Here is a 13,043-nt window from a genome sequence, read left to right as displayed (position 1 = left end):
TCAGCTTGGTGTTGTGTACAGACTCACTGAGAGTGTCCTCAGTCCCGCTGTCTGTCATTGATGAAAGTATTAAGCAGTACCGGTTCCAGCATGGACCCCTGCGGAACACCACTCATCACCAATATCCATCTGGATATGGAGCCGTTAACCACTGCTGTCTGGAAGCATCCACCCAATAAACTCCTCACCCACTGAGCAGTCCACCCATCAAACCCACTTTTCTCTAATTTAGAGAGAAGGATGCTGTGGGGAACCATGACAAAGCCCTTACAGAAGTCTAGATAAATAACAAGGTGTCCTAACCCTGTGAAGGACAGTCTCTTGCGATGCTCTTGGAAATCACTCATGTATAGTCACAGCAGTTCTATTCAAATTCCTCCTGTGGTTCGAGTCCTAACAGCTGTTTGGTTTTGTTTGTTTTTGGTTTTTTTTTTTTTTTAAAAAAGCACTTGCAGAACATTCAATGCCAATTTTCAATCCTGCACTCAATACGTCTAGGATTATCCAGCTATGTGAGACAGAGGGTCACTGCATGTGTTAGTCTGCAAATGACATCACCAACACTACTCCACATTTCAAAAAATGCTTGCTCTTGATGTAGCACTACCAGAAGAAACAGTTGTGTGGGTTACAGAAAGGGGCAGCTCAGTTGAACAATAGAAGAGCACCTCTCATCTCAACTCATCTCCTGTATTTTTTCCTAGCACATGCATTTCTATGTAGTGCATGGGGTCTGGAAACTGGTAAAAGAGGATTTTGAACCCACAGACAGTACATTCCTTGATAAATAAGTCAATGACATGCATTCTTATGAATTCTTAAGACAATACTTTTATGTTTTAGGGAAGAGGGTGGGTGGGGGGAACCATCACCAACAAGAGAGACCCCATAGACCTAATTTAAAACAAAACCAGTTGAATTAAAAAACAAATTATAGCATGAGCTATCAGTTGAGTAACTATACATCTGTCAGTGTCATATAACCTGCTTGCTTATGGGAAAAATGCCTGCTTGGTAAGAGGATGATAATGTAATGTAATATGGCTCCTTCTGCAAAGACAACACTGCAGCACTTGTCAGCTCTTCAGCCCCCAGTTTTTTTTTCCTATGCTAAGTTTTTCATTCTATGCTACAGCTTTTCATATCCTTTAAAACATTACATTGTCTTCACCTGATTATGTTGAACAAAGAAAGTTGAGTGGATGTAACAGTACCTACAGGAAGGAAACACAATAAACATTCTATACTTACATACCATAGCACCTTCTAGTGGCTCCAAAATCAAAAGTAAATATTACTGACTTGCACAACATGAACATGCACGCTCATAAATTTGTAGTCACACACATCAGTCATGCAGCTCTTTAGCCAGCTAAAGAACAGAAAATACAAATGCTGGGGAGCACAAAACAACACTAGAGCATCAAGTACAAAAATAGAGTAGATCAGATTTTAAATTATCCTACAAATTCTCTTGGAGAGAGCAGATTTAGTTATGAAAACAATGAGAGCTTCTTGTACACCATTAAGGACAACATATAAATTGGTATGGTTTTGTTCTTTTGTTTTTTCCTTCAAAGTAATATGGGATTGACAAATGACTTTGGAGAAATTCATGGTTAACCATTTACAATTACAAATTGATCCTCAGAAGCCAATCTTGAATATAATTTATCAGTGACAAACTCTTGGAAATACAGAATGGGTATGTCTATTATTGCACAGTAAGCTAGATTTGGTAATCAAAATCTCTCCCTACTGTTAGTAGTTTATGGAATTTATTATAGCAAGACAAATCAAAGAAAGGATCTCAGTAAAAACTCTCAACTCAGTATTAACTGAAGGTTTTTGTCCTGCAGTTTGCTTTTTAATTAAGGTAGCAGTAAAACAAACAAGTCCTCCAAATCTTAAAAACAAAAGAAGTACTTGCACAAACCAGAAGACAACCTCTAGATTCCTACCCACAATTTATATTCTTACCAGGTCCTGTAAATGCAGCTACTTCATTACAGACACACAGAATATGTGGTTCCATATTTATTTACAAGAAACCAATCTACTTCTGTTAATTTAAACTTGAGGCCATTGCACTTAAGCCTGAGTTACAATTCAATATATACCGATGATGAAACATTTTCTACTTACATCTTTATTCTATCCGTGCAAAAACCAGCATTAATCAGCAATATTCAGTGTGCAATATCTGACCTTTCATAATGGAACCCCTATGAGATTAAGGGATCACGGCTAGTTTTTCATCACAATACTGCTGACACAATGAACTTGGGTTTCAAGTTAAGGAGAGCACCTTAAAAATAATATTTGCTATATTTTGTGGTACTGAAAAGATCTGAACTGGGTAAATTCTAAACTTAAAAAAAAAATGTAATTGACTCCAAATTAAGTCAAATAAAACCTTTTTTTTTTTCTTTTACACAATGTTTTTACTAAATGTTGGCTCCATCAAAAACTGAAAATCAACAATGCAGAAATTTGACCCTTTCTGTAGAATGAGTTTATTCAGATAAGTTTATTCTCTACTCCACACCTTTGCAAGGCATTAGATTATGCAGTTATATTAAAATACTGGGAAAAATATATGCTCCTACAGTACAAATGAGTTTTAATGAGTTCTAATGATATGAAGTTGTAGATGTCACTAGATTACTATTTTGATAATTATTTTTTATCTGTGATCTAATTTCACCTTTCTCAGAATTTCCTGTTCTTTTCCCCATTGATCTCCACAGTCATCTTGCTTTCTTCAATGTAGCTTATAGTGAAGGAGAAGATAAAGAATAGTTAGATCTAAATTAAATTAAATTACAACTTTGTTTGGTTTGTAATGTCTTTCCTGTTATATAGGAAGCCATTGAAATATCTGACGGAAATCTTATAAACCTTATTTTAGTCTAATTTCTATGGCACAATATATCACAAAAGTCTTCTGAAGACTGACAAGCTTTCCACTGCAGCAATATAATTTAGCTATTCATTTCTAACTCACTATTGACCACGACTTACAGCAGCACTTTGCTCAATTATGATTCTTGCTTGCCTCATTCTAAAAGCTAGATGTTTTGCCCTTAAAGAAAAAATCATCCCATCTGAGTAGAGGAAAGACCCCACCTGCAGTGCTGCATCCAGCTCTGGAGCCCTCAGTACAAGACAGACATGGTCTTGTTGGAGCAGGTCCAGAAGGCAGCCACAAAAATGATCAGGCAGTTAGAACTCCTCTCCTATGAAGAACCCCTGAAAGAGTTTGGGTTATTCAGCCTGGAAAAGAGAAAGCTTCAGCAAGACTTTATTATGGTCTTCCAGTACTTCAAGGGGGGGGTTATAAGATGGGAACAAACTTTTACCAAGTCCTATGGCAACAGGACAAGGAGTAATGCTTTTAAACTGCAAGAGGGTAGATTCAGACTATGTATCAGGAAGGAGTTTCTTACAGTGAGGACAGTGAGGCACTGGAACAGGTTGCCCAGAGACATGATAGATATCCCATCTCTGGAAACATTCAAGGTCAGGTTTGAACAGGTTTGCTCTAGCAACCTGATCTACTTGAAGATGGCTCTACTTATTGCAGGGGGGTTGGACTAGGTGACCTTTAAAGGTTACTTCCAATCCACACTATTCTATGGTTCCCTTTTTAAATTTCATAAAGTTTTATTGAATTTTCCTATGCAGATAAGACTGACTTTTCTATACAAACATGTGACATTAGTACTAAGTGTTTAAAGAAAAGCAGTATGTTTGACTTTAGTCTTTTAGCTTTACAGTATAAAGCCTGGTCATTTCAAAAGACTAAAAGCATGAACATTAATAGTTTTTCACAGTAATTCAATAAATTAAGTATTTTAATTGTCCATCTCACAGTAACTATTTACTCCTCGATAAAGGAAAATCCAAGTACATAACAGTTTTCTACACTGTCAAAACAAGAAATCTCCACTGAGTTTAACACAAGGCAAGTCGTATTGGATTCTCTATATTGGCTTTCAAAGTCTCCAGAAACTTTGAAGCCAGTTCATCATCTACCACCCGACCATCGCTTGAAAGAGTCACTGTCATGAGTTGGCGCTGCTTGAGTTTCTCATTTCCTTCTTCATCTTCCACAAGCTTGAGCTCTACTCTTGCTCGGCCCACAGCGAGGATGCAGGCCTGGGGAGGGTTTATGACTGCAGTGAAATCACTGATGCCAAACATGCCCAGATTAGAGATGCTAAATGAAAGAGAAAAGGGTTACCAGTAATGTCAGAAATTATGCAACACCTAGAAGAAATTATCTATATTCAGTGACTACTATGACCTAATTCTCTCCCAAGGCCAAACCCATTAACTTTAGAATATATCTAAACTCGATTTCAGGTGGGCACATTTACACTCTCAAGCGTTTGGGATTTTTGCAATTACAACCAATGCACCTTTTTAAAAATCCAATTTCTTTACTGTAATATATCCTTGAATTGCATGTACTAAAGCAGAAAGTAGGACAGGAAATCAGTATCTCCAAAGAAACTTTGCCTATCTATGTTCCAAGCCAAAGGCCTTTTAGACTGAACCTCACAACTTTGAAGTTTCAATGGCTGTTGACAGGTCAGTAGTTCCCAAAGTCCTCCTTTCCACCTTCTCTAAAAAGAGCTGCATTGTTTCCCTTTTTCCAGTCACCAAGGATTTCACCTCACTGCCATGACTTTTCACATATGATGGAGAGTGGCTTGGCAACTACATCAGCCAATTCCCTCAGGACTCTGGGATGCATCTCATCAGATCCCACAGAGTTATGTATGCTCAGGTTCCTCAGGTGATTACTACCCTGATCTTCTCTTACAGTGGAAGGAACTTTGTGCTTCTTTTTCCAGTGTCACTGCCCACAACTGGAAGAATAGAAGAAAAAATAACCTGTGCTTCAAATTCCCTTCCCAATCATCCTAAGGCCTTGGACTATGCATTGCAGCTTTATCACCACCAACATGGAAGAGCACTAATGGGTAATAGCTCAAGAACCATACAAGCTAGAAAGTTTCCTGATGATGTTCTTAACTCAGGGCCCACAATGGCAGCAAACTTACCACAGGAGAGGGTCTGTCTGGCATATTGGACCCTCTGCTCCCCTCAAAAGGGAAAAAATAAAACCAACCCAAAACCCAAACATACAACAATCACTCCCCTAAAACAAACCACAAGAAAACCAATATTCTTCTGCAACTGGGAAAAGTTAGGTACAAAAATAAGAGGCAGATTAGTCTCAATATGAAAAACATTAATTTCACATGAGGCTCAGATTAAATAAACCTGTATCAAGATACTTGTTTCCTGCTGATAAAGGACACTTGGCCTAAGTTTCACTCTCAAAATCGTCACATGGAAGATTTCAAAAAGCAATGCATTAACACAGAGGAATAGCTGAGGATAAAACGGTTCTGAATCCACAGTGCATGTATTAAATGCTGCTAGAGTTTTACCTGAAAGATCCTCCCTGGTATTCTTCTGGTAACAGTTTTCCATCTCTTGCTTTCTTTGCTAAAGCCTAAGGAAAATGAAAGAAGTAAAAGAACAGGAGAGAGGAAAAAAATAAAGTGTTGTAATAGACTAATTCTTTTTACTTCAGTAACACATTATTATGGCAATACAGCCATTAAAAAGTCATCTGCTTTTGGATTTAGGGAAGTACCTTAGCAACACTGTTGTACTGCAATGACTTGGCAAAGAGAAAGTTTCATTTTCCCAACAATATTGGCTGTTCAATAAATGCTGTTCTCTCACCCTGAAAACCTTGTTCCAGTTTTTACAATGGAACCACCATTCTCCCTGGTGTTTTTAGATGACAAAAATATTTAGCAAAATACTGAGGAGACAAATCCAGAGTATTCTAAAAATCTATTTAAACAAACTGCCATGTACCACCTCAGAACTTTCTAGCAGATTGAGAGAATGCATTTTGTCCAGCTAAGCATTCCACTACCTTAAGGACCACCCTGTGACCTCCATTTTATTTGTGATGCTTTTCTACTTCTGAATATAACACACGAAACTGTTCACAAACATTTTGTTCAAAATACAGCCCAAGAAGTTCAAGCTATATTCCAAGGGAAGATCACAAAGAGTCTTATTCCCATCTAGGATTTTTCTAGCTCAGAGATCTCCTTAGATGGAAGCAGTGGGGATTCAGGATGAATAATTCTTACAGCAGGAAGAAAGGACTGTGTGGATCTCAAGAGAAATGGCACTCCTTGGTGGATCAAGAGCCAGTTATTCAGCCACCAATCCGTTCCTCACACCCAGCCATGAGTACCCAACTGAAAAGGCAGTGACTGGCAATGTGTCAGATGACTTCTCCATTAGTAGCAACCTTTTCAAAATCAGGAACTCTTCAACTGACAGCAGGTACTGAAATTGGAATATATGCAGGAGAGGTGAACTGCCATGTTCATACAGAACATATTCAGTGGTTTTGGCTTGTCTCATATTTATTCTGCAGGTGGAAAAGCACATGGAAAATGTCACGTTGTGACAAGTGCAACATTATGACATTTTAAGATAAAAATAACTGTTTCCAAAAGCACACTCAGGGAAATAAGAATCAGATTTGCTCTGGGAAAAAATTATAGAAGCAACACAGTCTGTTTACATTTTCCTTCTTCTGGTAAAAAAAGTAAAACTAGTAAGTTTCCAATAATTTACTTATGTTAGGGCAATGCTGGTGGAAGTGAACAAAAACTCAAAAGATCTTCTTTATCACAACATGAAAAAAGTGATATATCACATTTGTGAAACTTCCTTGGAAATAATTATTCCATGAATCCCTCTAGGAATTTTCCACTCCCTTTTTAGGACTTCTACAATTGTTTTCTAGGATTTTCCCAGGTTCTTTCTAGGAATTGACCTTTTTTTTTTTTTCCCCCATCGCTTTTTGTGTGTTTTAATTCCTAGATTGTTTTCCAGGATTTGCCCATTCTGCTTCCCAGTGATTTTCTACATGTGTTCTATAAATATCCCATCTACCAGTCAATTCAATCTACCAAGAGGCAATTGCCATGAAACTTTACCCCACCTTTAAGGACCAGAGTCAGTAAGTGGAAACTATGACTGAATTGACTTCTTTTTGTTTGCATGTGGGTGGAGGTAGAGTCATTACAAGATAAACTTCCTCACAGATAGTGAAAGTGGCTCATTAGCTATATATACAGATTAATCCCCTTTTATGTTGTAGTATGGTAATGGTAAATAACTGTCTTCCCAGTATACATTTCTAAAGCGCTTTCGGGCAAGAGTTCTGGAAGACCACAGCAGCTGAATGACTGCAGTGACCAGCTTGGAAATAAACACCAAGAAGCTTAAGAGAATCTCATTCTAATTAATTGCCCACTAAACAATAAGCTTATACCAAACTTTACAAAACCTGTGAACTTAAATTATGGTGATGAATTTCAAAATTAAAAGCATACACTGAATTATATTTCAGGCTTTTATCCATCTCTGAATAAGTAGTGAACTAGAAGACAATAGCTATGGGAACAGCTCAAACCAGGACAGAACAACATTCACACAACAGGGTCAATATGCGCATAATGCATATGTGCATTGCATTAGTTGAATGATGAAAATATGGTGCTAGGATGCACATGACCTGGAAAGAAGTTAAAATTAACACGTAGTAGAAGGAGACATATAAGCAGTCTACACAAAGGAAGTGCCTGCCAAACTACAGAGAGACTGGTAAAGAAGCAGCTGCACTTTCAATTTCTGCCTTTCACGTGCGTACATCAGGTACATATTTATTTCAGTAATTCAGTGAATAAGCTGAAAAGCAAACTTATGCTGGTATGGACACCTACAATCTATGTGACCCAATGACTTTAATATTGAGCAGTGTGCCCTGTCACACACATTCCATTTGAAATAAAAGGGGAATGCTTACTTTATTGAGGCCCTATTAAACATAATGCAAGCTTACATTCCTATCATGGGAATGGCAGAATGCTGGAATTTATGGTAAAGGTCGGTCTGTAATACTGCATCCCAGTATCACAGCTACTGGGGATGATAATGAACTTCCCATATGTGATATACTTCACTTCCCATAATATTTTTCTTCTTGTCATTCTATGACTAATCACTGAATAATGAAACAATCTCAGCTAACCACCTTCTTTGTTCGGCTGTTATATTAGCTAAAGGATTTGCTTTCACAACACATTCAACATGAAGCAAGCAATATGGACTGGAAAGATCTTAAAAACATACAATTACAAATGCTTTGCAGCATGATACACCTTCTTCTGCTACAACCTTGTTGGTTGTTCCTCTCTGCCAACACAGACTATCAGGATTTCTGTAGTTTTTGGTAAAAGACAAAAATTTGCATAGTGCAGTTTGTGCCCAGTTCTGGAATACTTTTATACCCTAGCATCTACTTCCACTGCATTCCTCAGATACTGCAGGCCTTTGATTAGCGCTCATTAAATCACACACAAAAAAAAAAAAAAAAAAAACCAGTGTTGGGGCATTTCATCATTTTATTTTTGCCTGCATAGGATACATCTGTGGCTGGTAACAACTGCCACAGATCCAAGTCACTCTAACTGGCACTTGGACTATGCAAAGTGCAAAGCCTAAGGAGTTTAATGTTATTTATCAGGTGATGTTCTCAACTGAACTGCATATTGAAAAAGTGCAGACAGAAATAAGTGCCATAATGTAACTGCACAGAGGGTAACACAAGCAGCTACAAGCAAATTTCTGGGAAAGGGGGGAAAAAAAGCCCCTCCCAAACAAAGCAAATCCCAAACCCAAATACCAGTAATACTAAAGAAATTAACATTATCTAGTTTTCTCATAAGGACTAAAGAAATACAATTATATTAATTTGCAGAAGTCTGTGCAGGTTTATTTTTTAGTTTAGTAAGAATCCAAATAAATAACATGATGGCTAAGTTATAGTTCATTAAAAATGAAAAGACTTGCAAAATTAATAATAATTTTGAAGTGTAAGGAATGTTGAAACTGCTTTACATCCACTCTGTTCTTACTGATGTGTATCTAGGTCATGCTACATTTTCTGCCACAGAAAATTCTACAGCTACTATATTCCTCAGCATACAGTACATTTAAGACCTACCTTTGCAGAAGCAGCAATTTCCTTTATTCCTTTGGCAGCAGCATCTTTTATGATTGGTGTAATGAGACCTCGGTCTGTTGCTACAGCAATAGATATGTCAATGGAATGCAGCTGCCTGCAGACTTCTCCATCCCAGGTTGCGTTCACATCTGGCATTTGCTGGAAGAGAGATAATAAAAAAAGACAGCTGTTAAAAAAATTGTGGTGCAATCAATTATCAAGAAAGACACACAGTTACATACAGGCATTTACCAAATTACTTAGTGCATCACAGACTATTGTCTGTAAATGAAGGCATAGAAGAGGTCACATCTGTCATCAGGACTGCTACAGGCAAGACAGAAAATAAATCCCTGTGAGGGTCTAAGAGTAGCTGTACATGATTAGCTTGCATTGATAATATTTAAACTTATTTCATCAAAAAGAATTAATGCATGCTCCAGGAATTGAAAACAGCAGTGCAGACAGAAGGTTTTTTGGTGCTGCTGGAAAAAATTAACAAAAACCCACAAAATCCTTCAGGAGTCACCGATACCACCTCACAGATGCCCAGTATACAAAGCTACAAAGCAGTGTCATTTCTCCCCCCAAAAATAAATCACAGGATATTGACTTGAAAAGCGTGGAAACAGACACCCTACTACACTCATGTGTTTTTATTTCCACTCATGTCTCAAACAGGACTCTTAACAAAGGAAGCTACAATAGGATATGCTGCAGTTACACTCACTGTTACTCAGATAATGTTAGAACGCATTGCACTTTTCTGTGTGTGTGAACACAAACAACAGCACATAGTGACAAGACAAGGGGGAATGGCTTTAACCTGACATTTAGAGGGGACATTTAGATTAGATACTAGGCAGAAGTTCTTCTCTGTGAGGGTGCTGAGGCCCTAGCACAGGTTGCCCAAAGAAGCTGTGGCTGCCCCATCCCTGGCAGTGTTCAAGGACAGGCTGAACAGGGCTTGGAACAACCTGGTCTAGTGGAAGGTGTCCCTCCCTGCCCACGACAGGAGGGCTGGAACTAATGACTTTCCTCCCGGTCCCATTATCTACAATTTATCTATCTACACTAACTCAGTTCCTGGAAGCAGCAGTGTAATGGTACTCTCAGATCCTATTATAGAATCATAGAATGGTTTGGAAAGGACTTTAAAGCTCATCTAGCCCCAACCCCCTCCCATGGGCACAGACACCTCAACCTAGACCATATTGCCCAAGGCTTTGTCCAACCTGGCCTTCCAACTATTCTTCAATACTAGAATGGGTATTTTGAAAAAAAAAAAAAACAAAACAACACCCAACAACCAACCCCCCCCCCCCCAAAAAAAATAACAAAACCACCCAAACAAAAAAAAGAATGGGCAATACTTCTCTTTGCAAATTAAATATAAACTTTAGGAAAGTCCCAGAGTACACACGGCTGTAAGATGCCTTCAAGTGAGTGTTGTGCAAGTATGACTCTCTCTGTAAGTTATCCAAAAGAGATGGTAAGGACAAGGAATTTTTCCTATTAATTTAATTCAAATAATCTCAATTCTGATGTAAATCAGACAGTATTATTTCTCCCATCATTTCAACAATGAAAAACTTTAAAGGACAGCTACTGTAGTGTTTGTCATTACTAAGCCCAACCACTCACTTATGGCCGTAAGCCTGGAATCTTTCATTCCTTCCTCCCCTCTTGTTCCGGAAAGCCAGAACTGTTCTAATAGGCTATCACCTGGTGAGCCCACTGGCACATTCACAAACCTCTGTCTGTCAAACAGTGAGACCCAGCTGGAAAGTAGAATTCATAATTGGACTAGTGGTCCTAAGAACCGTGGAGGAGAAATTTTATATGTTAAAGAACCAATACAAACAGCATCTTGAGGTGTTTGCCAACCAATCACAAACTGTCAAACCAGTCACTACCAACTCATTAAACCTAGAAGAACATTTATTGCATTGTTTGGGAAGAAAATACTAACAACATAAGATTTGAACAGTGCCCAGAAAACAGTCCATAAAACTGCCTTGGATTTAAACTTCCAAATGTATTCATACCACCAAATTCTGGGAGGGGAGGAGCAAGTGGAAGTAGATTTCATTTCTTAATCTAGTAGGCCACATATTTTCCTGAAACACTGACAGGAAGTAGTTGAGACATCCGCTTGATCATTAACTTATTTCCTGGTATACTGAGTTAAATCTGTTTGGGTTATTTGTTTGTTCATTTGGTTTGGGGTTCTTTTATTATTTTAAAAGTCGAACATATGCTAGCATAGATTTGTAACAAAAGCAATAGGATAGGACAGAGTAGCTTAATGATTACTTCCATACAAACACAGCATTCAAGTCCCATAAAAACCCCAACCAAACAAAAATCCCTGAAAGCAAAACACATTTCTTCTAACTCAACAAACAAGAACTCCAGCTTCTCAGAATCTGACTTGGGCACCAATTCATGCATAGCCAAAGATGCGCTGATTTCACAAAGCTGTATGCACTAAAATTTACTAGGCTTGCCTACTGATCTTCCTTTAAATTTGACTTGGTATAGATGACTTTTTAAAAAGTTTTCAGCATAGAACTAGCTAATCCTTAAATTCAAGATTCAAATTCTGTACTTTGTCAATGAAAAATACTAGGAAAAAGAATACAAATCTAATCACAGACAAAATATTTTTATTTGTATATCAGAAAGAGAAGACATATTTACAGAATTCACTGGTTAGGTCACTTTGTGATGGCAGATAAGGAAATCTTGTTTTAAATACTGGCAATGATCAACATGCGTAATCCCCATGTATGCTCAAAGTAGAGTAAAGCAACCTTACAGTTAAATGGACTGGAAGCTACTCATCTTCTGTTTCAGGCAGCAAATTAAATGAAACCACAAATAAAAACAAAAACCCCTTTAATTATATAAGCAGAAGTAATAACAAGTACATCGAAAGCTTGCATCTTGTAAGCTAGGATTACATCCCATCATCTTCCTTTACCTGGCTTTATTTATATATAACAGAAAACCCACAAAATCTGATCTTTCATTCCTATTTCCCTCTGTCTCATGTTCCTTCCACCTTCTCTGTGGTGCAGAGATTTGTGATCCCATCCTCACAGCTAGCAGTTCACAGGAATTTTTGGTTGTCACTATTTCCTCACATAAGGTCTTATTAGGCCACAAAAGTTTCTTGCTGTGTTCACATCTAACAAATGCATAGCCAGTTTAGTTCCTCCTGTTTCTGGTAGAGAATAACTTGTGAAGTTTTTTCCAGTCTCTACAAAGCCAGAATGTCTCTCAAACATTTGCTATGGAACTGCCTAGAATCCCGTCTACTCTCTATCAAAATTTGTGTTTCTAGCAATTATATATTAATATTTAGATTATTCCAGTGCAATGTTTAATTAATTTCATACATCCATGGAAATAATCCCCCAACTGAAACATAATTTCCTCCTTCAGCTTTTGAATATTTAAAATAATCTTCTCAAATAAGAAAAATGGGCCTCACTCCCTTTCTGATGGTTTTATATTGTTGTGACGTCGTGCAACTAGTCTGGATCTTTGTTCTGTGTTATCTTGTCTGTTTGTAACTGCCACTCAAACAATGCAATAGTAACAGAAAAGTTTAGCTTTTCTAGGCATTTACCATAGAGCTAGAAAGTGTGATCACTGGGCAATCAAGAAGACATAGGCAACAAATCCATGGCACTACCAGACTGCTTCAAAATCTGCATTCATTCACACAGAAGTGATGACAAAGGAAACTCCATAGGATATTTTAACAGTCAAGCTTGTGTCCCCTTTAATTATCTTTCTACACAACAAAGATCTTTTGCAGCTGTTAGTGATCATTCTAAGACACTTATTTCCTCCTGAATCTTAAAAATACCGGCCTTCAGGCTGCTCAGAGCTCCCAGCTATGGCTTATTCA

General features: G+C 37.8%; 1 protein-coding gene across 1 annotated transcript in view; it reads right to left on the bottom strand.

Annotated features, from left to right (window-relative positions):
- Positions 1–401: 401 nt before the first annotated feature.
- PDHX (pyruvate dehydrogenase complex component X) overlaps positions 402–13,043 on the bottom strand; it is a 34,625-nt gene continuing 21,983 nt past the window's right edge. Inside the window, exons 9-11 of the mRNA XM_005150620.4 lie at positions 9,122–9,280; positions 5,466–5,530; positions 402–4,222 (exon numbers count right to left, since the gene is read on the bottom strand). Of these exons, the coding sequence (XP_005150677.1) occupies positions 3,958–4,222; positions 5,466–5,530; positions 9,122–9,280 (489 nt within the window). The 3' untranslated portion in view covers positions 402–3,957. The remainder of the gene's footprint in view (positions 4,223–5,465; positions 5,531–9,121; positions 9,281–13,043) is intronic.

The sequence above is a fragment of the Melopsittacus undulatus genome, chromosome 8, assembly GCF_012275295.1.
Source record: "Melopsittacus undulatus isolate bMelUnd1 chromosome 8, bMelUnd1.mat.Z, whole genome shotgun sequence".
Lineage (NCBI taxonomy): Eukaryota > Metazoa > Chordata > Aves > Psittaciformes > Psittaculidae > Melopsittacus > Melopsittacus undulatus.
The sequence above is the reverse complement of the archived record's forward strand: the minus strand, read 5'-3'. Positions and strand labels throughout refer to the sequence as shown.